The 25,126-nt window shown below is 43.6% G+C and overlaps 1 protein-coding gene across 4 annotated transcripts in view; it reads right to left on the reverse strand.

Moving 5' to 3' along the window:
• SPNS2 (SPNS lysolipid transporter 2, sphingosine-1-phosphate) overlaps positions 1 to 25,126 on the reverse strand; it is a 139,653-nt gene that overhangs the window by 32,500 nt on the left and 82,027 nt on the right. For 2 of the 4 annotated variants that reach the window (XR_011730042.1, XM_071764818.1), the window contains exons 4-9: positions 19,924 to 20,075; positions 18,754 to 18,820; positions 16,037 to 16,179; positions 14,747 to 14,899; positions 12,919 to 13,108; positions 5,838 to 5,903 (exon numbers count right to left, since the gene is read on the reverse strand). Coding sequence is in view for 2 of the 4 variants with exons in the window: in XM_071764818.1 (XP_071620919.1) it covers positions 5,838 to 5,903; positions 12,919 to 13,108; positions 14,747 to 14,899; positions 16,037 to 16,179; positions 18,754 to 18,820; positions 19,924 to 20,075 (771 nt within the window). In the remaining 2 variants the exon portion in view is untranslated. The remainder of the gene's footprint in view (positions 1 to 5,837; positions 5,904 to 12,918; positions 13,109 to 14,746; positions 14,900 to 16,036; positions 16,180 to 18,753; positions 18,821 to 19,923; positions 20,076 to 25,126) is intronic. The other 2 variants (XR_011730043.1, XM_071764819.1) reach the window with 1 other exon arrangement.

Raw genomic sequence — 25,126 nt, forward strand, 5'->3', positions numbered from 1 at the left:
AGAAAAAAAATTAAAAGAAACAGCAAAATCCACACTAGAAGAGAACTGTTCAGAAGGATCATCTCATTTCAAGCAGATGATTAGGAAGGATGGGTTAAATAAATGAAATGATTTTCCTTAGGGTTTGAACATCTGTTTTGAGAATGATCTGCCAGTTCCCTCATTCCTGGTTTGAGGAAGCTGGAAATACAGCCTGTTAATGCACTTGGATGCCACCCATTAGGTGGAGACCCTGTTAAACTGGTGTGCAACAGGAGAGCAAAAGACAAAGAGATCCACAGCAGCTGAAGGTGTTAAGGCACTGTCCCCCTTTTGCATCCAGGAGCTGAAAACTTGAAGGCCCACAGACATCCCAAGAGGAAAATAAGCTCCAGACTTTGTCAGAGACACAGAAATGCAGAGAAGGTCACACTGCAGAACAGTAGGAAAGCTGCACAATTCATTACCATACCCCAAAGATGAAGGAAGGGTAATGGGTGCAACCTGCAGAGATCAGACATAGGGGAAAAAAACAAAAAGAAAAGAAAGAAAGAAAAAAAAAAGGGCATTTTTCTTCTTCCTACCTCTCCCCAGCTCACATAGGTGCAATGGAAAAGCATTTTGCAAGGGCTGTTTGAGAAAAGGGCATCTGAGAAGATAAAGTGAAATTCTACTAATTGAAGAGTCCCAAGTTGTGCAGCTCTGTGAAACAGGGGATTTAAAACTGATGTTAAAATACTTTTCTTTCTATAAAGATTTGGGTAATAATTTCAAGAATAAAGGCTGCCTGGCTCTACATTCTATCAATTTTCTTAGCAGAATGACAAAGGAAATGGCAAATTTATTCAGAGCTTACCATTTGCAGGGAGTGGCAAAGAATTGGTGCCAGATGGAGAAAGAAACTTGACTGATACCTGCATCATATATGTGTGTGCATATATATATTTACACACATGAACACACACACATATATTACACATAACTTTGCATTTATATCTGTGTTATTCACCCATGTAGCTTTGCAAGCAGCAATACAATTTGCAGCAAGTTTTCTGTTTCCTTAGCTGAAGAAATTTGGCTCTATAAAGTGCCAAAATGGAGTAGATTTAGTCTGGAATCCAAGTGACAGGTAGTTCCAACCTCCTGGCCCCCAAACAAAATAGCTCAACACACAGCAAGCAAATAAACATGACATTTTCCCTCCTCCTCTAAAAAGATAATGGAAAGAATAAGAAGGCTTGAAGCCACCTCTCCAAAACACCAAAAAAAAAAAAAAAAACCCAACCAAAAAACAACTCAGCCCTATCCTTGCTTAAAAAGCATTTTATACTGGTGGAGAGGAAGTAGTTGGTAGCAAACATTTTCTCCTGTTCTAGGAAGGCAGCAGTAAATTATAGCTTTAAATGGGCATTTTGATACTAAAATAGACCTAAACTCAAACCAGAAACCATCAACCATCTGCTTTCAAAATCCCACAGAAACTGGAGGTGGGAGAGCCAGAGCAGCCAGGGTGGAAGATTGTGGGATGGTCCTGGCTCATCTCTGACTCCAGGTCCAGAGAGAGGCAGCAGAGAGGATGGGAAGGGAGGCTGAGCAAGCAGCTTTGGCAAAACCTCTGCTCTTTAAATAGAGGTTGGGTTAGTGCTGACATTCCCTTCCTGCAGTGGAACCAGCAGAAGGAGCTGGTCTGAAATAACTTCACCAGGAAAGCCAAGGGAGAGATCATCCTTCTCCCAGGATGTGCCAAAGAGGTGAATCCTGGTGTTTATGTTTAATCTTTGATAGAAAACTCCACTCCCTCAAACATTTGCTGCCCTTTGGGGGTCACAGTAATCCTTAGGACTTTACATACTGGACCTCTTGGAGTCACCAAACAGATGGTGACTCCATTCCAGACACCCACAAAGCCTGGACATAGCCCAGTGTCCCCAGGGTAACTCCTGTTCAGGAAAGGCAAAGGCTGAGACCCTGGGAAAGCAGCCCAAGAGAGACCCTTCACTCCAGCCAGATGAACACTGCCTGAAAAAAATACTTTTGACTAAAGTAAAAGGTGGCTGAGCTGATCTCACCCCTGTCCCTCCAGGCCTGCTCAAAAGTTGGAAGTGGGCTTTGTGCCTTCATCCAACAACACTCCTCACCTGGCCTGAAAATCTGAAACCCCCAGCACTCAGGTTATTGGGGTGTGGAGGTGCACTGAGAGAAGCAGCAATGAAAACTTCTGGCTCCTGCTGTAAAAATAGGGCAGTATTTCATACAACATAAATAATTGGGGTTTATTTATAGGGAAGGTAATCAGAAGAAAAGCAACATTCCTCCAAGCATTGAGCACAGCTGAGCACCATCCTTTGTCTCTTTCAAGCCTCAAGGAAAACTTTGACTTTACAGCAGAACATTAAAGCAGCTTCTCCATGGCAGCTCATGACCATTCAAAAAAAGTACTAATGTTTTAAAAGAAAAAAAAACAAATATGTGGAGTATTTTCTGCATGAGTGTCAGGACTTTGTATAAACTGGTGGATGGTTTTATTCAGCAGAGACCTAAAGATGTGATGGCAGTGCCTGATCCCTTTAAATTGCTGACTGCCTCCAACACAAAAAAGCCACCAAGCCTCTGTCCATCCTCTTTATTTTTGAGCTGTGCTATGGAGGAAAAAACCTCACTTTTAGGACCAGATTCCACCAAGTCCCAAGCACTCAGCAAGTCTCAGAATGTTACACACTTGCCTGCTGCACTGAAGCTCATTCATTATTGCTGTTACAAGGCACTTTTAATGCTACTTTGGGGTTCTGGTAATTTGTAGGTAAATTTTTAAGGATGCCTGATGAAATCTTCTTCATAATTAGCATGCACCATAAGAATCTTCCCTAAGCAGCATCTGAGCATGTGCCAGGGAGGATATTTGGAGCATTGTGCTCAGGAGAATAAGGCCTGTTTTGTACAAATTTGCATTTGGAACAAATATCAGCCTTTGAAAAATCTCAGGCAGTGCTGGCACTTTCTCCAGCCCAGCACTCATCACCTTGGACTGCAGACATCACCTGTGACACTGCCAGCAGCAGTGGATGCAGTGGGAGCATCAAGCTAGGGAGAGCCAACAATTACATTTGAAGATAATAAGCAAACATCCTCGTTTTGCCAAGGAAATTAAAGTTGCAAAGCCTCTGGAGATGCTCCCCAACTCGCTCAATAGGGTTCTTAGGTAGTCATGAGATTGCTGAAATCTTGGGAGAGCTCAGATAAATCATTTGGGATTCAGTTTCCAAAAAAGCCTCACTTCTGGCATAATGAACTCAGCAGGAACAGTGTTTAGCCAGTACTGAGAGCTTTTTATCCATGAAAACAGGGTAATATTTATGTATATGATGAATATGTTGTTAGGCTTACACTAATAATGCTTTTAAATCCCTCAGCAGCCTCAGGCAAGAACAGACACACTTTTGATTACATCAAATAAATAGTAATCAGTAGAAATTAATTTGCCAAACATTTAAAGTGCATTTGGCTCAAGCACACCCCACCCTTCTCTAGGTAGGACTTCTTACCCAGCTGTCTGTCAAACATGGGTATAAGCCCTGGCACTCACCTATTGTCTGACTAAACATCCTCTCAGCCCCACTGTGTAATAGGGCTGCACTTCAGACCATCTGCTTGCAGCCTCACATTGATCCAAGTGGATGCTTACATTTATTTGTGGAGCACTTTTATAGGTTTACCCATGCTGATAATGCATTAAGCTGGGCATTCTTTATGACACCCAGTTCATTTGTCTAAGCAGACAAGAGTTGAAGATTTGAAGAGCTGAAGGGTTGGCATCAGTTACCAAAAGCCAATTTTTAAAACATGGTTTTAGTTTATTCCCTACCTTTTTTGGAAACTGGAACTATGAAATTATTTCCACTTATTTCCAGTCACTTCTTAGGGAGTTCTGTTGCACTAAAGCAACTGCAGAGGCATCCCTACAAAATGCAACTGGCTATTGGATGCTGGTCCCAGAAGACAGCTGCACAGCCCCATAAAAACTATTAAAAAGCTCCAGGATACTGAAGTGACATTGAACTCAACACACAACAATCTCAATAATTAAAAAGGGAGAATGATGGCATCCTCAGTACACCTGATATAAACAAGTGTTTGGTAGAAAAATATCTTTTGGGGTGAGCTGGAGAGAGCATAGGGAACTTTCTGCTTTCTCCCTGGCACAGATTTTTTGGAGAACCTTGAACATGTCCAGCAGGTTCCCTCTAACTTCACAAGGTGACCACCTCAGCTGATGCCAACCCAGATGCCAACCCCTCACTTGGTTCAGCCCAGGGTGGGGAGGATTTCAAAACTCTCCTATTAAAGCCCTAAAGGTAATTCTGGGCAGAGAGTTGGGAGTGCTCCTGGGACATCCCAGCCAAAGGCAGGAGGCAGCAGAAAACAGCTCCCAGGAGGTTTTCCTCAACACAGCTGCACATCTGTGGCTGCACATCTGTCTAAGTGTTGAGCCAGCACTTCATGGGCAGCCTTGAACTCAGCACAAGCTGCAGAAACCCCAGGGAGTAAACACCCATTCAGCCTCTCCCTGCAGAGCTCCATCACACTAAAGGTAAACTGGAAAAAGGAATGATAATTAATTGATAATTAAATGATAATTAATTGGAAATTAAAAGCTGCAAATGCTACTGAGGTGCCCTGATGACCTTGGCTTTGATCACATTTGAGAGGAGTGGAATTCACACCCCACCTCCCCAAGTGTTCTCCTCACAAAGGAGTTAAAGACTGAAAGTTCCTCAGAAAACTCCAGAGCTGCAACTCCAAGCACAACCTTGGCCTTAAATCATAAACAGAACTTAAGCAGAAGCTTGAAGGTCTTTGCTGAGTCAGTAGATCAACATCATTATCTTTACATCTAGGAATACTGGGCCAGATTGCTTTCTTGTTGATGTGTGCACAAGCAACAAATACAAGTCAAGGGAGTTTCCTGTTGATGCCAGACTGATTATATTTTTAGTTCTGTCAACAACCTGTCAAAAGACCTCGGGCAAGTCCTGTAATGGTTCTGTGCCCTAGTTTCTTTTTCACACAATAAACAACAAGTAACCTCCCCTCAAAATGGCTTTTCAACATAGTGTGTGTCTGACAGGCTCTGAATGTCTGGGATGGAAGCATCTTCACAACAAGCAAGGCTCTCCAACAAGAGCCAGACCAATGAATATGAAAAGCTAAACACAGAGGGTCAGCTTGCTGGTTTGAAAGACTTTAAAAGGTCTGTGGTAGAGAAAGAATGGTAAATGAAGGACACGAGGTGAAAAAATCCCTGAGAGTTTCCTCTTGGACAAGGTGGACATAGTCCAAAAAATTCCTTATACTTTCTTTTCCTCTCTCCTCTCCCAGAGGTTGTTTTCTATTGTCTGTGTGTTGAATGGTGGGTTTGCTGGAGTTAAGCCAAAGAGAGAGGTAGATGGCTGCCTTTGTGGTCAGAGGAGGGAGGGAGGGAGGGAAGGATTTCCTATTCAGAACAAAGCTGAGTTATTGATAACAAAATCTGTTAATGTGCTGACCAGTAGGAAATGCTGACTGGTTTCTTTGCATGTGGGATTTTGCACAAATACTTAAAATTTGGGGAAACTATTTGAATTCAGTCACTGTCTTTTCAGGACATCTCTCCTTGGTGTGCAGAACAAATGATAAGAATTTTTATTTTTTCTTTCTATCTCGCTTTCCTTTTCAGCAAGAATATAAAATAAAATAAAAAAAAATCGGCTGCATTAGGGGCTAGGAATTTGGAAGAAATTGTGAATTTTGGGTTGTTCTTGCAAGCTGACAAGCTGCTCTGGCCACCAGAAGAGAAAGATGTTGTTCCACAGTACACTCACCATTAGTATGTCTGCTGTGATAGCCCAGTTTGAAAACAGAAGAGTTTCTCCGATAAAAATGCAAATCTGTTGTAACAAAACACACAAAAAGGAGAAGATTTATTCACTTGACATTCAAAGAAAAAATAACCTGTCACAAACTTTCCTTTGGTGCTTATTTGTCTCAAAGCTACACAATAAACTCCTTGTTTGCTGTTGTGGTGTATCCTGAATATTAGAAAAATATAGATTTTTATCAGAGCTGTAGAGGACTGTCCTGCAACTTCATCAGTGTAAACTGCTTATGATCTACAGAGCAGCTAAATAAAAGGTTGGCACATTTGGTAACAGCAGAATATGAGAAGCCAGCAAGAAGAGACAGCACTGGGCTTCCTTACTTAAACCCTTCTGTTCCAAAAAGCCAGCTGGAGAAGGCAAGGAGGCCACAACTCCCCAAAATACATCCCTAGGAATCAAGTTTCAGGTTCAGCCCTGCAGCAAACCAAATGAGGGTCTCTACCCACAGTGTGTAAGATCCCCTCCTTCCCCTGATAGCACATTTTCCCTTTTTTTTTTTTTTTTTTTGGGGGGGGGGGATACAGGTCAGAGCACTAACAACTCAACCATTAGATGGGTAATATCTACCTACAAAGACAGTATTTAACTCTGAGGTTTGCAACATCACTGTCTTACAGTGAAAGATAACTCTTGACCCTGTGGAGATGGTCAACATGATACATGCAAAGCCCTTGTGTATGTAGTGGGATGAGAGCTGCTTTTTGTGGTGGTGGTGGTGTATAAACAACCCCCACACATCCTTTCCCCCTCTGGTCCTCCCTCCTGACTCAGCCACATCTCAGCTGGGCTGGTAGGATGGAGCCAAGCAGGGATTCAGAGCAAGAAACAGAGATGGAGTAAAGAATCTTTTAATGGGGGGGGAGGTAGGGGAAGAGGGATTTGGTTTGCTTATTTTTCTTATTTCTGTTCCCCAGTGCAGTTCACTAAATGGTTCTACAAACACTGCTAGCACTGCTAGAAGTGAAAATGATTAAGAGGAGAAACTGGCCTCATCATTACAAGAGATGTTTAGCAAACTGAGCCCAATGGAGTATGGGTGAGACAGCTGCCTCCATCCCAAAGCTTTTTACCCCTATTTCACCCCTATTTTTTTCACCCTATTTTTTATTTTCACCCCTATTTTTACCCCTTTTGCTTTTCTGATGCAGGTTGACAACTGAACAAGGAAACGTAGGTTCAACAGGATGAAAAAAACCAAGGATAGAAAATCTTCTGAATGGGCAGAAGAGCAGAAAACATGACAGAAATAACCAGACTTCTACAAAGCATCTGCCTCCTCTTCCTCACCAGCAAGAAGGCAAGCAAAGATGCACTACTAAATTCCCCCAAAAAGCTGGGTTTTGTCCAGCTAATCAATCATTTTTTCAGTCATCTAGAGAGAAAAAAGTACTCCTGGAATCCCTGCTGGTAGTTAGAGATTAACAGCTATGGAGATTTGAGATTTGGATTCAGGTAATTGAAGATTCCCCTTTTTATTCCCTTATACTCACTTTTTATTATATTGAATAGGCTACAATTCATTAATGCAACAAAGCCAGCAATACAGATGGATGTTTTGTGGTGTCCTAGGGATCCTTGAGGGGCCCTGACAGGAACAGCCACTGTTCCAGGCCCTAATGCTGGCCCAGATGCATTTTGGGGTGGGACTGGGACCTCCAAGATCAGCAGCTCTGATGTGACCACCACACTGGTCTTTCCCACACACTGATTGAGATTGCTGAAACCCCTCAGACCATCAATATCACTGCCAGGAATAGTTTGCTTTATTTAGCAATTTACTCACTGACCTACAGAAAGCTTCCTCTATTTGTTTCTAAAATTGTCTTTGTTTCCCACACATTCTCCCTTCCTTAGCCCTTCTTTTTGTGACTTGGATCTGCTTCCTCTCTGGTGGTGTCTCAGACAGTCACTATGGCCCAGCTGGCCAGCCAGGAAACCTCCTCTTTCCATTTTCCCACTCCACTGCTCTGCCTTGAACTTGGCTTTCACTGCTGATGCCAACTGCCAAGCTAAGGAACCCAGATCCAAGGAACCAAGGTGCTGCCAGCAGTTGAAGCCATGGGTCATGTAGCAAGGATAAACCCTTTGTGGGCTCTTGGGACCTGCTCTGAAATCAGTCCTACTACAGTTCTGCAGCTGCTGTTGCTGGGGTTCTGCAGCTGGAGAAATTAAACTGAGCTTGGGACAGATGTAATCAGACTTCTGAAGGCAGCATGGACATGCCCTGCCTGCTCATACAGAGCTGCAACAGGCAACTGCTTGCCTTCAGGTTATATTAATTACATCCACGTTTATAAATTGTTGCATTCAGCAAGAAAAGCTTGCCCCCTTCTGCAGGAATTCAGCACAAGTCCCATAAATCACTGAGGTGCCCCCAGCTTCAGAGCAGGATGGTTTTTGGATCGTTGAATCCGTGTTTCAGCCAACATGTTTCCATGAAAAATGTGCTTAATATGGGGATCCTGGTAAAGGAAATGAGGAACAAGAGGAAGATCAAAAACTAGGACAAAAGATACTGACATTAAAAAAGTCTTTCCTTTAGCTGCTAATGGGGATTTATAAAAATGAATTTGTGCACTGCAAAGGGCATATGAGGATATGTGGCTCTTCTGCTGGAGAGAGACCCCAGGGATGCTTACTGCAAATAGGGCAGCCTCCAGAATAGATCAACAGCTCCTGAAATGGCCATGGTTTTAACTCCTGACACACTTTTAGAAGCCTCATTTTACACTGAGATTTCAGCTCTAAAGATATATCCTCTCCTGAATCCAGCTGTGTTGTACAATCTCTCCCCACCACCGTTTGGTGGCCACTTGCTCAGCTGTGATGAGCTGAGAGAAGTTATGTCCCCCTCAGTGATCAATTCCCCCAAATTATATGGAAAACAGGTTTCACCAGTGCCACTGGCAGCACAGCAAGATCCAGGCAGGTTTTAAACTTCTTCTATGGTTATCTGCAAAGTGCATATGTGTCTACATCTTCATTTTCTGTACTTCCCTCTGAAATGCTGGGTAAGACTCCCACGTGTACTCTTGATTTTGAAGGAAGTCTAATTCCATCTCAGTGTTGGGCAAAATCAGTGCCTCAGCAGCAGTAGCTAAGTCACCATCACCATGCCAACAGAACATCCCTAGAGTTGAGCCTGAGATGCTGTAAAAGCTCCCTGGCAAGTTTTTACCCTGGGAGTTGCTGTTTCTGGAAGTTCATAAAATGTCTTGGAGGAACTGAAAGAGATGCAGAAAGAGAGGAACAAGAGGAACTTGAAATGGTGTCAAGAGGAAGGCAAAGCAAAGCATCTCTCTCCAGCCATTTGGAGATTCAAACCAGTCTCAAATTTCCTGTTGAAACCTCTCAATACAAGGATGCCACACAGCTAATGGGCTTCAGGACACAGGTTTGAAACCCAATATTTCAAAGGGCACATATTTTGGAAAGAGTGGGACTTAAAGATATGCAAATTGCTGCTTTAAGGAGCTGGACTACACCACAGAAAATACATGTGCTGCAAGGAACAAGAATTGATTCAACTATGCAGCCAAGCAAGATAGTAAAACAACTACAAGTGTCTGGGCAGCTCCATGACTGAGAATGCTGTTTTATTCCACCTTTCCAGCCACTTCTACTCCTGCCAATAAAGACTGGATGGAAAAAACCAGTCTGTCTACCTGCTCCAAATAGGAGTGGCTGCTACAGAACTGGAAAAGCAGCTGCTTTCAGGGACCAAAACCACCTGCAAGACAGGACTGAGCAGGGGAGGAAAGGTACAGTGTTCAGAGGAGGAAAAGAGGAGGCAGTTGACAGCCTGTGAGGGGCAAGGTGATCATGCCAAAGGATAGGAAGGTCCTCTCCAAAGAAACAAAACCCTAAAAAGCCAAGAAACACAAAAGCAAGTGCTCTGCTGATTCTTGCTGGAGTGCTGAACACTTCATTTAATGCTGATGTCAGTATCAGTTGAAATGGAAAACTCTTGACTGTTAACTACAGGGAGGGAGATGGTGACCTGGTGGCCACCACAACTCAGTGTGAGAGGACACCAACTCATGGGGACCCATCTCAATGCTTGGAAGTGATAATTTTAAGGCTCTGAGCCCATGAGGAGTTGAAAACCAGTAATACTTTAATTTTAGCACAGTGTGAGCAATGACAGAAGTCTAAAGACAGCACAAAATAGTACAAAAAAGATAGTACAAATGGTCTGGAAATACCACCATGCTGGGGAACAGACCAGAAGATTGCTCTTGCTTTTCATGGTCATGCAGAATGAAAGCTGTTTCAGGGTAAGAGCCAGAACACAGCTGCCAAGGAAGCTCAGAGAGATGAGAAAATCCATCCACAAATTTTATTGTATCCTTTCCAGAATAAGCTATTATCATAGGTTTTGAGAGAAGGAAGGTAACCTGGCCCATCATGCTGCCCACCACATCTAGGTTTTCCAGCTCCAGAGCCACAGAAGAGTTTTTCCTTCACTTTAGACCAATAAGACTTAAAGCAAAATGTAATTAGATGCTGCTACACCAGGGAACTTTGCAAGACAGGTCTCCTAAAGCCAAGGAATTGGATCCTCTGGGATCCTGTAGGATTGCAATAGCATTGAATGACACAGAAAAACAAGGACTTGTGTTTGAAACTTGCCTGGAAAGGTTAATTCAGTTGCTACACCAATTCCACTGATGGCACCACTGTGCTAATACCTGGTGTTGTGAGACCTTGGCAGCTCCAACACAGACCTGTGCTCTCCTTGGGGTTATCACCTGTAACCCAAGAGAGCACCAGTAACAGGTGTTGTGTCAGTATTTTCTATTTATATTAATTTATACTGGGCAGCTTGGCCCTAGATCAAACTCCTGGTGATTTACAAACAGTAATATCTAAGCTACCCTGATCCTTTTTAATCTCAGAATCTTCATTTTTGCAGAAGCAAACCAAAGTTAAACAACTTGCCCCCCCTGTCAGATGCAGAATCTCTAAAGAGAGTTCAGATCTTCAATTCCCCTATCAGCACATCAACTAAATTCTTATCTGCTTTCTGGGCATCAGGTTGCCAGCAACAGAGAAAGAAAATTCAGGGCTACAGAGAGGCAATGTTACCTGTAACAAATGTATGGATCAGCCTAACAACAGCATCAAGTAGGCTCATGTTCCTCATACCCCCACCATAAACTTCCCTCTGCAAATCACTGACTCTTTATTAGATTTACTGCTTGTGTTTAATAAAATAAATTGTTCCTAAGATGGGTTAAACAATACTATTTCTCTATGTATTTACACAATACAGAATAGCCACATATTAAAAAGCAAAATAAGAAAAAAAAAAAGATGAAAAGGAGACCTATTGTTGATAAATTTTTGAGAACAGAAAAGGGGAGGACTTTCTGCATACAGAGGCTCAGAAATGAACATGTCTGTTGCCAGGTTTGAGAAAAGAGAAAATTCACAGGTCTGGCTGCACAAAGAGGTGGGAGGGGAGAGGCAGGTAGAGGGATGTGCCAGATCTCTTCACTCTGAGACTGTTTACAAGAGGAGGATCAATGCTTGGCCAACCAGTAACACCCTCTCACAGACTGTCTGAGGTGATCTTTTTTCTGCTGATCACTGAAGCAAAGGTTAACTCTAGAACATGTCACAAACCAGAGGATCAAATCTCCCCCTGACACTTTCTAAACAGCCAGAGTAGACATTCTTGGTTCTGTCTTAACATTTTCAGACTTACTTTCTTCCTGTATTTCCCCATAGCAATGGCAGCCAGTGAAACACCTGGAAAAGCTGGTGAGGGAATTTTTAGGATGGCAGGGAGTGATAGGACATGGGGGAATGGATTCACACTAGAGGATTTAGATTGGATGTCAGGAAGAAGTTCTTCCCCATGAGGATGGTGAGACTCTGGCACAGGTTCCCAGAGAGGTGGTGGAAGCCCCAACCCTGGAAGTTTTTAAGGCCAGGCTGGAGAGGGCTCTGAGCAACCTGATCTGTGGGAGGTGTCCTGCCCATGGCAGGGGGGTTGGAACTGGATGATCCTAAAGGACCCTGAAAATTCTATGATTCTATGAAATAACCATGGCCAGGCTACTGCTAGAAATGCAACAAGGAACCACAGTAGACTCACTGGTTGGATAATGTAAGTGAATTCTCCTGGGTCACCAGAATGTGGAAGCTAAGGGCAGGCTTTCAGGAATTGTCCCACTACTCCAACCATCTTGTGCCTTCCCTCCAAAAACTTCTCCCAGTTCTCACCCTTCTCCATGTGGCACTGAAGGGGAACCTGGGACCTTGCTCAGTGCACCTCATTTCTGCTGAAAGCCAGATTGTAGCCTGAGGCTGGATTATTATACTTGAGTTTTTCTTTTTCCCTTCAGTCTCTTTGTCTGGGTCTATCTGATGGGTTTTTATATACTTTGATTATAAACACACCAGGAAGGGCCATATTTTAATCTGCAAATTTGCAGCATCAAGTCTTGTGGGTTCCTGGGCTACGACTAGGACTTTCAGGTGGTATGAGAATACAGATAACAACAAATTGAAATTACATGGTAATTACTATTGGTCTGCAGCAAGCTACCTAGGTATGGAAATTAATGGTACTTACAGGTAGCCAAAAAGCATGCCTGCAGACAAATTAGACTGTAATTATAATTTGGTACCACTGCAGCTACAACACCCTTATTGTAAGAGAAGCAGCCAATTTTCCAAATTAATGTTCTAAAACATCAGACAAGAGTAATAGAGGTATGGAAAGAGAGAGAGACAGAACAACCCAAAGGCAGGGAACTCTGGGTTTCCATGCATGAGCTAACCCCCCAGCTCTAAATTCTGATGACAGTCAGCAAGGGGATAAGCAGCTGAGATCTCATTTTCCTTCCAGGTACATCAAGGGAGTTCCAAATTGCCAAAAGGTAAAACAAAGGACATTAAGGAGGGGAAAAGCAGATCCGTTGTTTCAGGGCTTCCAGCGTTGACAACTCACAGACTTTTTTTAAAGAGTTTGGTAGAGAAAGTGAGGCTGGAACATGCAAAAGGTTATACTTACATAGGCTCCCACAATGCTGCTCTTGGCAGCAACGAAGATCAGACAGATGAAGATGGCTGAGCCAAGCATGCCAACAGCACAGACAAGAGGATCAGCTCGCTGGGTTTTTAACCGGCACCATTTGGTTGCCCCAGCCCCTGTGATTACACCCAGGAAACCAGTGAAGCACGTGATAGCTCCAAAGATCAAGCTATAAAAAAAAAAAAAAGAAAAAGGAGAAAAAAAAAAAAAAGTTGTTTTGGGTTTCTTTGTTTTTCTTTTCTTTTTTTTTTTTTTTTTTTTTTTTCTTTTTTCTGAGTTTTTCCCCAGTACGGGCACGGTCGTCGAAGAACTTATTGGGGTGAACTGAATGATGGAAATCTGCACATTGGCCTTGCAAGTTTCAAATAAAACAAATGAGCTCCCTGCTGAGTGCTTGGGATATCAGAACTCTGCCCTAAAATGAAGACAAAACAGCAGATAAAATTCAGCCTTGTATACAGGCACTCACCCCTGTAGAGAGAGATGTAATGGGCTCATACTCCTTCTTTGTGTGGAACTGAGCTTCCCATCCAGTGCACTGATTATGTATTCCCCAAATTAATAACTGATCATGGAAAGGGGAAGTATGGACAGAGCCAGGTGTAGGAAGCTTAAGGAAACCCAACAGAACCCTCAATACCAGTGACTTTCAACATACTCTGACTTTCTAACTCCTTTCAGACCACTTCAGAGAAGCCTGGTTAGATAATTTTGCTGTGATGTTACAGATTTGAAATATGTTAATTTAAATTTAAAGAGCCAGGAGTTGTCAAGGATTCTCCATATTGTCTGTGGTGGACTTGGAATCTTTGGCAATCACAGTACAGTAGCTCCAGGACAGCTCCAAATACAGGTGGCATCAAAGCATGGAAAACTTCTCTTTGTAAACAGCAGATGGGGAGTCTGACTGAAGCTGTATTTTCTGCTCACTGCATTTTTTGCAGAATAGACAGACTGCCTGCTGGGCACTCTAGCTGATGGTACTCCAAACCACTAAGTAGTTTACTTCAGATGGGACTGTGTCAGCTGTGTCAAGAAGGTTTTCCTGATGTTGTTTTCCCCTCACAACCTAAAAAGCACAGGGGCTGACAAATGGCAGGTTTTTGTATCTTTTCTTCACCTGGAGAAATGCTTTTTTTAGCATTTTATGGTTTGTGCCACTGCAGTGAAGTACAAAGTGATGAATTGCTTTTCATGGCTTATGTGCTGCAGGTAACATTCTATAGTTGGGACTGAAAAAACAAACCATTGGATAGCACCATATCCAGAGCAACAGGTCCTGGATCTCTGCAGCATTTCTCAGCAAAACTCAGCACACAGAGTGGTTTACAGAGCAATGAAACACAGTGAGTCCTCAATCACACAGGAGGTTCTGCAGAGTGAGTCCCTGCAGCCTTAAGGGAACCCTGAATTATTGCCACCACTGTGCTCCCCAGCCTGCCAGGTGATTCTGCTGCTATCACAGATAACACCAAGGGTGTTAAGAAACCAAATTCTCTCTCAGCTCTCCAAGCATCTTCCAAGGCACAGACAGCACTCTCCTTTCTGCTTCTGCACTATAGCCTGGGAACTGAGACAGAGCTGAGGTCATTGCTTTCTCCCTTGGTTTGACTGCATGTGATGAAGAGAAGAGCAGCAATAAAACCTAGTTTACAATTGAAGCATTTCCTCTCATTGTTGCAAAGACCCAGAGGAAATTACAGACATTCTACTAACCTGACTCTGTGGGACTTGCCTGTTTCCTCTGGTAAATAAGCCCCTACCCCTTTTTCCCCCCCTCTTTAAAGCAGGGAAGTATGAATCTCACCTATCTTTGGTGCCACAGGGCTGTGAGCTGCAGGTCTCTGCTGTCTTCTGCACAACCTGTGCCCTGTGAAGGTAGAGAGGGATCCACATGCCAAGTGCCCCTGTGGCAAAGGAGACAGCTGAGGTGGCCAGTGATGAGAAGACGTAGCTACGGCTGTGGAGACACCAGAGGCAAAGCCAAGAGAAGGTTTAGAGGGAAAAGGGAAATAGGAAGAGCCCCAGGAGAGGAGCCTGTATTTCAGTGACAAAACACAGTGCTCCCCTGGCTACCTCCTTTTGTTAAGGGGCAGAGATGATACAAGGTACAAAGCAATGGAGGGTAAGAGACATGGAATATTTCTGGTGATGCTCCACTGAGGTGCTTCTAAGAGATCATTTTTCATGGGACAGTCTCAGAAGACAATCAGTCACTAAGACAAGATGTGTGAATTACAGAGCTTTCCCTGTATCATTCATTTATCTGGATTATCAGTTGCCCTTCTCCCTCCCCATCCATTCCACCATATGATTACTACTTGGACAAGCTAACACAAAAAGCAAGACAGAAATATTGCTAAATTAACCATCATCACTTTTCATACTCCTTTTGCTCTGCATGCCAACAGCAGCATTCTAGCCAGTAGTTCTAGACATGAAGGACACTCTAAGTGTCTGATCAGAATTCTGATGCAACACTGTTCACCTCTGCAAGTATTTGCACATTCAGAGGCAGCTTTCTGGAAGCAAGTGCAGCTGCTTAAACACTCACGAGCACGTTGGGTGTTTGTGCACACACACAAGTAGCACCCAAGCACATCCAGTGCTCCTGCATTGAGTCCCATGTGGTTGCATAATCATATGTATTTAAACTTGCCATGTAGTGCAAGCTTTTGTGTATCTTCTGCTTTTAAATTGCTCTGGCATTTAACTCTCTCTTTCGCTTCAGTAGAGATCATCTCTCAAGGAAGAAAAAGGATCTAAGCACCCCAGCAACAGTGGCACAACAATTAATAGAGGTACACAGCAATTTTTACACTTCAAAAGCCTCAATCTGTCTGAAGTAGGAGCCAAGCATAGCAGAGCCTCCCTTAGATCTCAATCTTGGAAAGGTTAGAGGAAAAACTGGGATCCATCATTGTCGCTGCAGTCAACACCTTGTGAAAATGAACTGTGCTTTTCTTTCCTCCATCCACAGCCTCAGCTTCCTGCAACTCCCTGCATGTTGTCACTTTTCACAGTGCTAAGTACAGGGCCCTGGATGTTTCAATTAAGCATTAGAGGCAAAGTGGGCTTTTTACTAGAGAGCTCTTACTTTCTAATCAGAGCTTTCATGTCTCTCAGCCATGAGGTCCGAGCCTTCAGCTGTCCCCCAAGTTGTTCAACATTTCCTCTTTTAGCAGCAGGTACAAATATCAAGATGAGTGTCCCTGTTATCATTCCCAGGAGTGGAGATACCTGCAAGAAAGGATCAAGGAATTAGCACAGGAGTTGGCAGGGTTTGTTTTGATTAGTCAGGAGGAAGCAGATTACATTAGTTTTGTTCCACCAACTCGATTCTTCACAGCTAGCCAGGCCCTGTGAACAAACACACTGAGGCATCTGCTCCTTTCCTTCCTCCCTGTCATTCCCTGGATTCTCTTATCTCTGGGAACATGCAGCTTTGAGAACACTCTGATTAAGGCAGTCCATCTCTTTATGTTTGTAAAGTACCAGGATTCCTCTAAGAACAGTTTTTCAGTGATGTTTTAACTCTTTGGAAAGCTACTCCCAGCTAAGAACCCAACTATTGGGCTAAGAACCCAACTGATTTCTGGGAGAGCACAGAAGCCTTTTAAAGGCAATGAGGCCAGGTGAAAGAATTTTGGACACAGGGAGCATGCTGGCTTTGAATATCCTTGTTTGATTTGCATCCCTCTTCCAGCTAACCCACAGTGGCTTCCCATTCTCAGACAGCTTCCACAGATTGCAGCAGATGAAGAAATTGAAAATTCAGGCTGGAAGACAGGAAAACATGTCCAAGGGTTAGGTTTCCCAGTGTCCAATCCTTTCTCCCAATCACCAGAGAAAATTACAAAGATCCTACAGAGTTTTGCAAGCTACAAATGTGATTCTTGTCTTGACACTGAAGTTCCATCATTGTCAGAATGGAAATAGGAACATGGATTTTCACAGAACTATCATCTCTTCTAGACATGCCACTTTAAAAACAAATTCATCTTCCATAAAAAAAAAAAATGTTTCCAATAATAACCTGTGAATAGCTTGTACACACAGAGCAGTGTTCCACATTTAAAGATGGCAATCCTGAATTCTTCTAGGAAAGGGAAGATAAGACAAGTCTATTTCAGAACTGGAAAGACAGGAAAATCCCTCATCCAGGGATAAATGAAGCCTGGTACAGTAGAACATTACAACTGAATGAAAAACACAGCACTGGTAAACAAAAATAGAAATGCTGTGATTTTCCAGGGCCATACAATTTAAAGTGTCTTTGATTTTTATCTAAAGGCTCAATCCCCCAACAGGACAATATCCATGGATACTCAGTAATGCTCCAGTGAAACAGTGACACTCCTGCCAGATGCAGAGGCAAAGCTGCCACTTGCCAATGTGCTCTTCTGCCTTCTTCAGCTCAGTGAAGTACAGATAATTCCTGACCTCCCATGGATTTGAAGACCACAGGAGATCACAGAGGGAATCTTTCACATCACACAAGAGCACAGTTATTGCCACAGGGATGGAGGCTGCTTCACACTGATGTCTGGAAGCTTTCTACATTTGCTGTTTGATTGTAAAAACTAAGCAATGCTGTCCAAAACAACCATCACAGAAGTCTTCAGCTTGTCAGGTTCCCCAGGATTCTGCATGGTCAAGGAATCATGAATCAATGTGTCATTTGTAGTGGAAATTATCCCAGTCTTGAGGATAGCCTGGATTTCTCAGGATGATAACTATGGAACTTTCTTCAGAAGAGAAAGATGCTGGTGAGGATTTCTTTGCACAAATTAAGCCTTTGACTTTTACAGACAGAAAACCAAGAGCACTCCAATGCATCAATCTTGTTAAAGCCCACTGGAGGAGCTTTGGGCTTTCTTATTCCTTGGGTTGGCCTCTACTCAACAGTTAATTTTTCCCTTAAGGTATTTCTGCTACTGCATGAGGTAGCCATCCTCTTGGTGTGAAGCTGCAGGTTTTTGAGCCTTTCATTTCAGGTTCACAGCTGGAAACCTCTGACCACTCTCTGAGCTGCAGATGAAGGGCTCACAGTGATTCTGCTGGCTTTGCTTCTCCATGAGGGACAGGGAAGGAGTGGCTTGTGTCACAGAAGGGGACATTTGCTTGAGATAGGAACCCACAGAGTTCATCACCTGCTGTTACCAATGGTGTTGGCCTGAGCTTCATGGGATCCATTCTCCTCACCGAGTGCCAGAGCCCAAGAATGCACCTCGTGGGGGCTCGTGCCACCCACCCTGCCAAAGGTCAGAAAACAGTTCTGCTGGACCACTTCCCCTCAGCCCCTCTGAAGACATCTTTGTGTGCAGGACCTGTTTGTGCCTATGTGATTGCAGCATATAATCTTTTCAACACATTTATCAAGGTCCCAAGAGGTTAAAAGAGAAGGAAACCGACTGTCTCAGGGCTGAAAAACAAGCGGAAACTGGAACAAAGTGTTTTTTCCTCAAAGCAGGAAGCCATTCTCAGAGTTTCTTGACAGCAGGGGACTGAAAGACTGGGGAGTTGATTTAAGGCCAATGTCTCATCCTCCCATCCCCACGAAGAAATCATGGTTGACTGATAAAAAAGTGATTGGAAAAGGATTGCTCCCAGGCAGGAAGAAAACAAGCACAAGGAGCCCACACACCTCTCCCATTTGGTTTAGAGAAGGCATCTGCTATGCACTCAGTATCCATCCATGCAATTTCCAGTCCTTTACCTTCTCACACATAATAACAGGCTGAGGAATTGTGTGAGAGAACTCTTCCTGCCTCTGGCACACCTGTAATTCCCATGCTGCTCCCAGTGCCTTACCCGCAATGCCCAGTGCCAGTCTCCAGCAACCTGCTTCACACTCGACCCCGTGATGTATCCCAGGCCACTGCAAGTGACACAAAGATCAGAGTCAGAGCACCCAAGCCAAAAATGTTCTTAAACCAAGGTTTTCAAAGTCACATTTGTGTGTCTGAGGCTTTCTTCTCCTGCAGGAAGAAACCTGCAGGAAGAAACCCAGGGGATGAAGCTGATGATGACCGATAGGTAACTCTTCCCAGCACTCCTGATCTAAAAATGCTGAAATTCCATGGAAATTGGGACACTCATCTCAAGTTTGTGGCTGACCTTTCAATCTACAGTGGATGAAAACAAAGCCTCACAACCAATTTAATTCCCAATTCAGTTTCCACAGCAGGCTTTTCTGTGCAGTAATTAATACAAATACTTAATTTTATGTTCAAGGTCCCAGTTAAGAAGTGCCTTTCAAGGGCTTCCCATAGTCAATCATATAATTTTTTTCTTGCCCTTTAATAGCACCTGTTTCTAATTGCTCACAAAGAGACCACTTTCCATAAGCTTATAAAAAAACCCAAGAAGATTCTGCAAGACAGTCTGATGGGAGAACAACAGGCCTGAAGCTTGGAAATCCCCTCTGAAGAAAAAGGAGCAGCAGGACCTTCAGCAACATGCTAAAAATTACATGGTGGTAACAAAAACTCTTTCACAAGAGACTAGATACAGGTGCAGTAGCCATTTGCTCACTTTTGGAAACCCACCCCAGTGTCTTAGATCTTGATTTCACAGTAACCTGAAAGACAGTGCCTAGAGGAGGTCAAGTCCTCAAATGAATCAAAGCAATAATACAGAGAACCAACATAAGATTACTAAAAATTGTAGCTTAATTTAATAATGCTAAAAACAAACAGAGGAAAAAATCAGCTCAAATATTTTTACTCCATTTCCCCCCATGGCTGTAAAAAACCCCAAACTCCTTCCTACTTATTCCCAAAAGTCACACATGAGCCAGTGACAGGGCTAGAAAAAGAATCCAATTCCTGCAACTAATTAGTCACTGCTCACAGTATTTTCCACTCTAAACCATTTCAAGCAAAGACAGAAGAACTATCATTGTTTAGCAAGTTAGGATCTGTGTGAGCTTCCTTTAAGAGAAAAGCCAAAACCAGATGAAAGGAGTGTTAGGTCACTCACCTGCCCAGAGGAATTGCAAAGTAGAAAACAGACAGCATAAGGGTCCTTGTGTTTTTGGTGAAAAGGTCTCCTATGATGGTTGGTGCAATAGTGGAGTAACTTGCTTCACCAATGCCAACCAAACCTCGTGAGAGAACAAGAAGCCAGAAATACTGAGGAGAAAAAAAAAAAGAGAGATGTTAGCATGTCTCCCCTTGTCTTTGGGAATGCAGGATGGATAACACTGGAAGAGGCACCAACAGGGAAATACAAACCCGTGAGACTGGGAATTGACTCCCTGGTATGGATTTTGCTTTTTTTTAAACCTCAAATTTGTTTCATTTGTCTCGGGAAGGGAAGAGAAGGGAAGGGAAGGGAAGGGAAGGGAAGGGAAGGGAAGGGAAGGGAAGGGAAGGGAAGGGAAGGGAAGGGAAGGGAAGGGAAGGGAAGGGAAGGGAAGGGAAGGGAAGGGAAGGGAAGGGAAGGGAAGGGAAGGGAAGGGAAGGGAAGGGAAGGGAAGGGAAGGGAAGGGAAGGGAAGGGAAGGGAAGGGAAGGGAAGGGAAGGGAAGGGAAGGGAAGGGAAGGGAAGGGAAGGGAAGGGAAGGGAAGGGAAGGGAAGGGAAGGGAAGGGAAGGGAAGGGAAGGGAAGGGAAGGGAAGGGAAGGGAAGGGAAGGGAAGGGAAGGGAAGGGAAGGGAAGGGAAGGGAAGGGAAGGGAAGGGAAGGGACTACCTTTCTGTAAAGACTTCTAGGCCTGTAAAAAAAGCAGTAATAATACATGTTCACCCATTCTAAGGCAGGCAGAAGACCCTTGGTCTATTCTCAGGGGGCAACTCAGCTTTCTTAAGGCCAAGCACAAGCCCTCTGCACTGACAGAGGAATGTTTGGGGAGGTGGGTGAGTATAATGGACCTGCCCTGAAGCCCAAAATATAATACCTGCCCAGCACAAATCCAACACCCCCCAGCCTAGCAAGAAACAAGGCTGGTGAAATCCTAAAGGCTCTTCAAAACTATGAAAGAATTGAACCTGCAGTCCCCTGAACTCCCACTTTTTTTCTTGATTAGAGGCTACTGAATATGGGAGGTTTTGCAAAGGTGCTAAGCACCTATCTCACTCCATTTGGCCTTGGAAAAAAACCTCAGTGCCAATCTGAGTTGAGATACACACAGTTAGCATCACAGAATCACAGAATGGTTTGGGCTGGGAGAGACCTTAAAGACCATCTAGTTCCATTCCATGGGCAGGGACACCATGGGAATTAGGGAGAGGTAGGACTTGAGCTTTACTGGGAGCTGTGGGAACACCAGTGTGCCCATGAGGAGTAGCAGCAGGTGAAAGATTTAAGGCAGAAGTTGCAAAAGGCATTAAAGCCACCCAGAGAATTACATGTCCTGAATAAAGAACATTTCAACAGAATGAGGAGAGGGACTTCCCATTCAGCACAACACAGCCCAAGCTGGACAAGAAGAAATAGTTCATCTAATGGAATTTTCTCCTTGGCCCAAGTTCCCTGTTTCAGCCAACACTTTTCTCAACTGCAAGGACCTGATTTTCCAGGCAACCTCTTTCACTACACTGGTGAAAGTTTTCTAGGTGCTGCTGTGTGAAGGCATAAAGCACAATCCCTTGATGCCTAAAGAGCTGATGCACGAGCACAAGCAAGTTGAGCTACACCCAGAAGTAACTGCAGGTGCAGGAAACTGCAGGCACAGGGGAATCTGTTTCTACAAATTTAACTTCTCCAAATCCCAGTTCACTGCTATTTTTCTATGGAACATTTGTGAGAAAACAGCAGGGATTATATGTCCTTAACTAAACAAGTGTTTGGAGAACAATGAGCAAGCACCAATCCCCTTCAACAGATGGGGAAAAGCTGAGTTGCAGGGAACTGACTGGTTTTATGTCCTATAGCCAAGCTGAGCCAAAATACAGGGCTCTCATTGTCAAATCTGGAAAAATGACATCAAGACACATGCCTCAGTCTCAAATACATCCACCAGCACACAAAAATCTACCACTGACACGTTCTCACTGTGATCCTGACTGTAATCCCCTGGCTGCAAAGAATTTCTTGAGGATTCCTGCAGTCATACAAAACAAAGATTTTTGTGCACTCTTCACTTCCTCTTATTTTGATTTAAATTCTGGACCAATAGTCCTTTTCTGTGTGTCTCCAAGTTCCCTGTTTGCTGGCAGGGTGTTTGCAGTGCTCCTATCACTCAGAGATCTCCCAGAAGCTGCACATACGTAAGAGAAGCACGTGGGTGTAGGCAGAAAGGGTAATTCTGTGACTCAAGCTATTTAATTTATGCCAATTACCCAATGCCAAATCACTCCACTACAGAAATATGCTGACAGTGATTGGTGCACAGGTAACCAATGTATGTGGAATGAGCAACAGTATTTAAAACATGCTGAATGACTTAGTCACCCAGAATTAGAAAGCGAGGGAACTGGGGGCTGATTTTCTTCTATTAAGAAGGTCAGGTGTGGATCACAGAGAGGGTGACAGGCAAAACAATCACCTGCCAGCCCTGGAATGAGTATGTAAGGAGTGCTGGTTACTCCTGCAGAATGACAAGTTTGTAAATCCACTGGATGGTCCTCAGCTTTGAAATACCTACATAAAAAGGACATGAGTTTGAGCTCAGCAGCCAGGATCACTCCCAGGGAATACACTGGATGAGAACTTCCTTCAAGTAATGCTGTTATAGGACTCCTCTTACAACCCCTGAATAAAGCATGAAAACCATACAAAGATTTCCTGTTGTGGTGAAGAGTGACTTGGTCCCACCAGCACCACTGATTGAGAGTCCCTGTTTAATGAACTCCTCTGCAACAAGTAACATGTTCATTCTTCTCCCCCAGTTCCTCCTTGGATCCTCCCCTCCTGTTCTTACCCCAGGCTTACAAACTTCAAACATCAGTTTAATACTTAATACTTTAATACTTAAACTATGTTCTCTGAAGCACCAATTCAGAGTCAAGAGATTCTTACTTCAGCTGGCAATAGAGGCAGACTTATAAAAGCATCACCTAGATAAAGATACAGATGGGATTGTCCTCCTGACATGATGAAAATGTTTTCCTGTTGACAAGTAGGAAAAAATTTTAAAGTCTAAAATAATATTAGGGAATTATTTATAAACAGCTGTACATTTTGCCTGGTTTTAGAGCCCAATATCTAGGATTAAAGAGCTAATCCCTCTTCTTATCCAGGTGAAAGAGCCCTTCTGGATCTCTGGCTAGCACGCAACCTACTGGAACCTATACAACAAAATGATGCAGTCATTTGTTACAGTGAGCTAGAACCCACAATCTTCCAGCTCCAGTCAGTCAGCCAAAACAAGCTTTTAACATCTCTGAAGAGGGGCAGCTGGGTAGCACCCCCAGAAAAAAAAAAAAAAAAGTCCTTTCAGAGAGAAGCCTAAACTTTTCATTTTTCATAGAAGAAGCAACAATACAACCCAAACACGATGCCAAAATTCTTATGCTGCTACTCATTTGGAGCACAGAAGTCCCAGGAACCAAACTGGTCCCTAAAGCACTGTGTGTGCACTATGGACAAGTGCTATTTCGTGTATGTGAACCCCAGACACATCTCTGAGTGTCTGAGAACATGAGAACCAACACAAGCAGATGGGAAAGTCAGGTAATACCCAGGCAGAGGGGAGCAGTGTTCTCCTCCTCAGTGCTAGAAGGGACCTTCTGCCATTTCCTTGGCACCACATTACCCCCCCCCCAAGTGTTTTTTCCTCTCTCCTACCCCAGATTTTTCAGCAGTTCAGTGAAAAAAAAAGATGTGACATCAGCCAAATTCTGCTCTAAATTATCGTTGCTTAAAAGCAGCCCAGGCAGCTGAGATTTTGAACTTCATTTCACTGTTCCCCAAGCAGAAATGGATGTTTTAAAGAAGCTTATTCATTTCTACATGACTTTGGAGCATTTCTGTAATTTGCTCATCTGTGCAAATAGTTCTCACTCTGGCAGGAAAACAGAAAACATCTCAGGGATATTTCAGCACCTGAGCTTATTCTATTGCTGGGTAAGCCCAGCAACCTCTGTACTTCAGTGTCTTTTCCTAGGGGTCTGTGCTTTGCAACTCAAGTTTTTGGAAACAAAGAGCTTTCAGGCAAACAATTTATGTGTTTAATTTTGGTTAGCAGTCACGGCAGAGATGTTTGCACCTCCATGGGAGCTGCTGTCATCTCCTGCTTTGTAGGGATGCAATGGTTTTCTTTGGATGGCTGGATGGCAGAAATAGCTCTCCTCATCCACCTGTGCTTCAGAGGCAATGTCCCTCACATCTGCTGGATTTGGACAGCCAAGTTTTCCCTGGACATGGACAGCCAAGTTTTCCTTGGACATGGACATCCAAGTTTTCCCTGGACATGGACATCCAACTTTTCCCTGGACATGGACATCCAAGTTTTCCTTGGACATGGACAGCCAAGTTTTCCCTGGACATGGACAGTCAAGTTTTCCTTGGATATGGACATCCGACTTTTCTCTGGACATGGACAGCCAAGTTTTCCTTGGACATGGACAGCCAAGTTTTCCCTGGACATGGACAGTCAAGTTTTCCTTGGATATGGACATCTGACTTTTCTCTGGACATGGACAGCCAAGTTTTCCTTGGACATGGACAGCCAAGTTTTCCTTGGACATGGACAGCCAAGTTTTCCCTGGACATGGACAGCCAAGTTTTCCTTGGATATGGACATCTGACTTTTCTCTGGACATGGACAGCCAAGTTTTCCTTGGACATGGACAGCCAAGTTTTCTCTGGACAAGGACAGCCAAGTTTTCCTTGGACATGGACATCCAACTTTTCTCTGGACATGGACAGCCAAGTTTTCCTTGGACATGGACAATGAGTTTTTCTCCAACCACAAAGAGGCAGATGAGACACAAGGCAGGGGAGATGCCAGTACACAATAATCCATCAGCATATGGAAGGAGTGGTGGCTGAAAGAGACTCAGAACCACCACAGTCTCCCTGAGAACTTCAGGAGATGCCACCACAGAAAATACTGCACAGGGAAAGGACTTCTCCATGCAGATCTGAGGTGGGAAAGTCAATGGATCTGCTCCCTTCTTCCCATCTCTTAAGTCTCTGGAAGGAAACACACGTCCTGGTTCTGCAGCTAAGTCTTTAGTACTTTGTCATTTGAAGACTAACAAATCCAAACAAAAAAACCCCAACAACTCACTCCAAACTA

The sequence above is a fragment of the Heliangelus exortis genome, chromosome 21, assembly GCF_036169615.1.
Source record: "Heliangelus exortis chromosome 21, bHelExo1.hap1, whole genome shotgun sequence".
NCBI lineage: Eukaryota > Metazoa > Chordata > Aves > Apodiformes > Trochilidae > Heliangelus > Heliangelus exortis.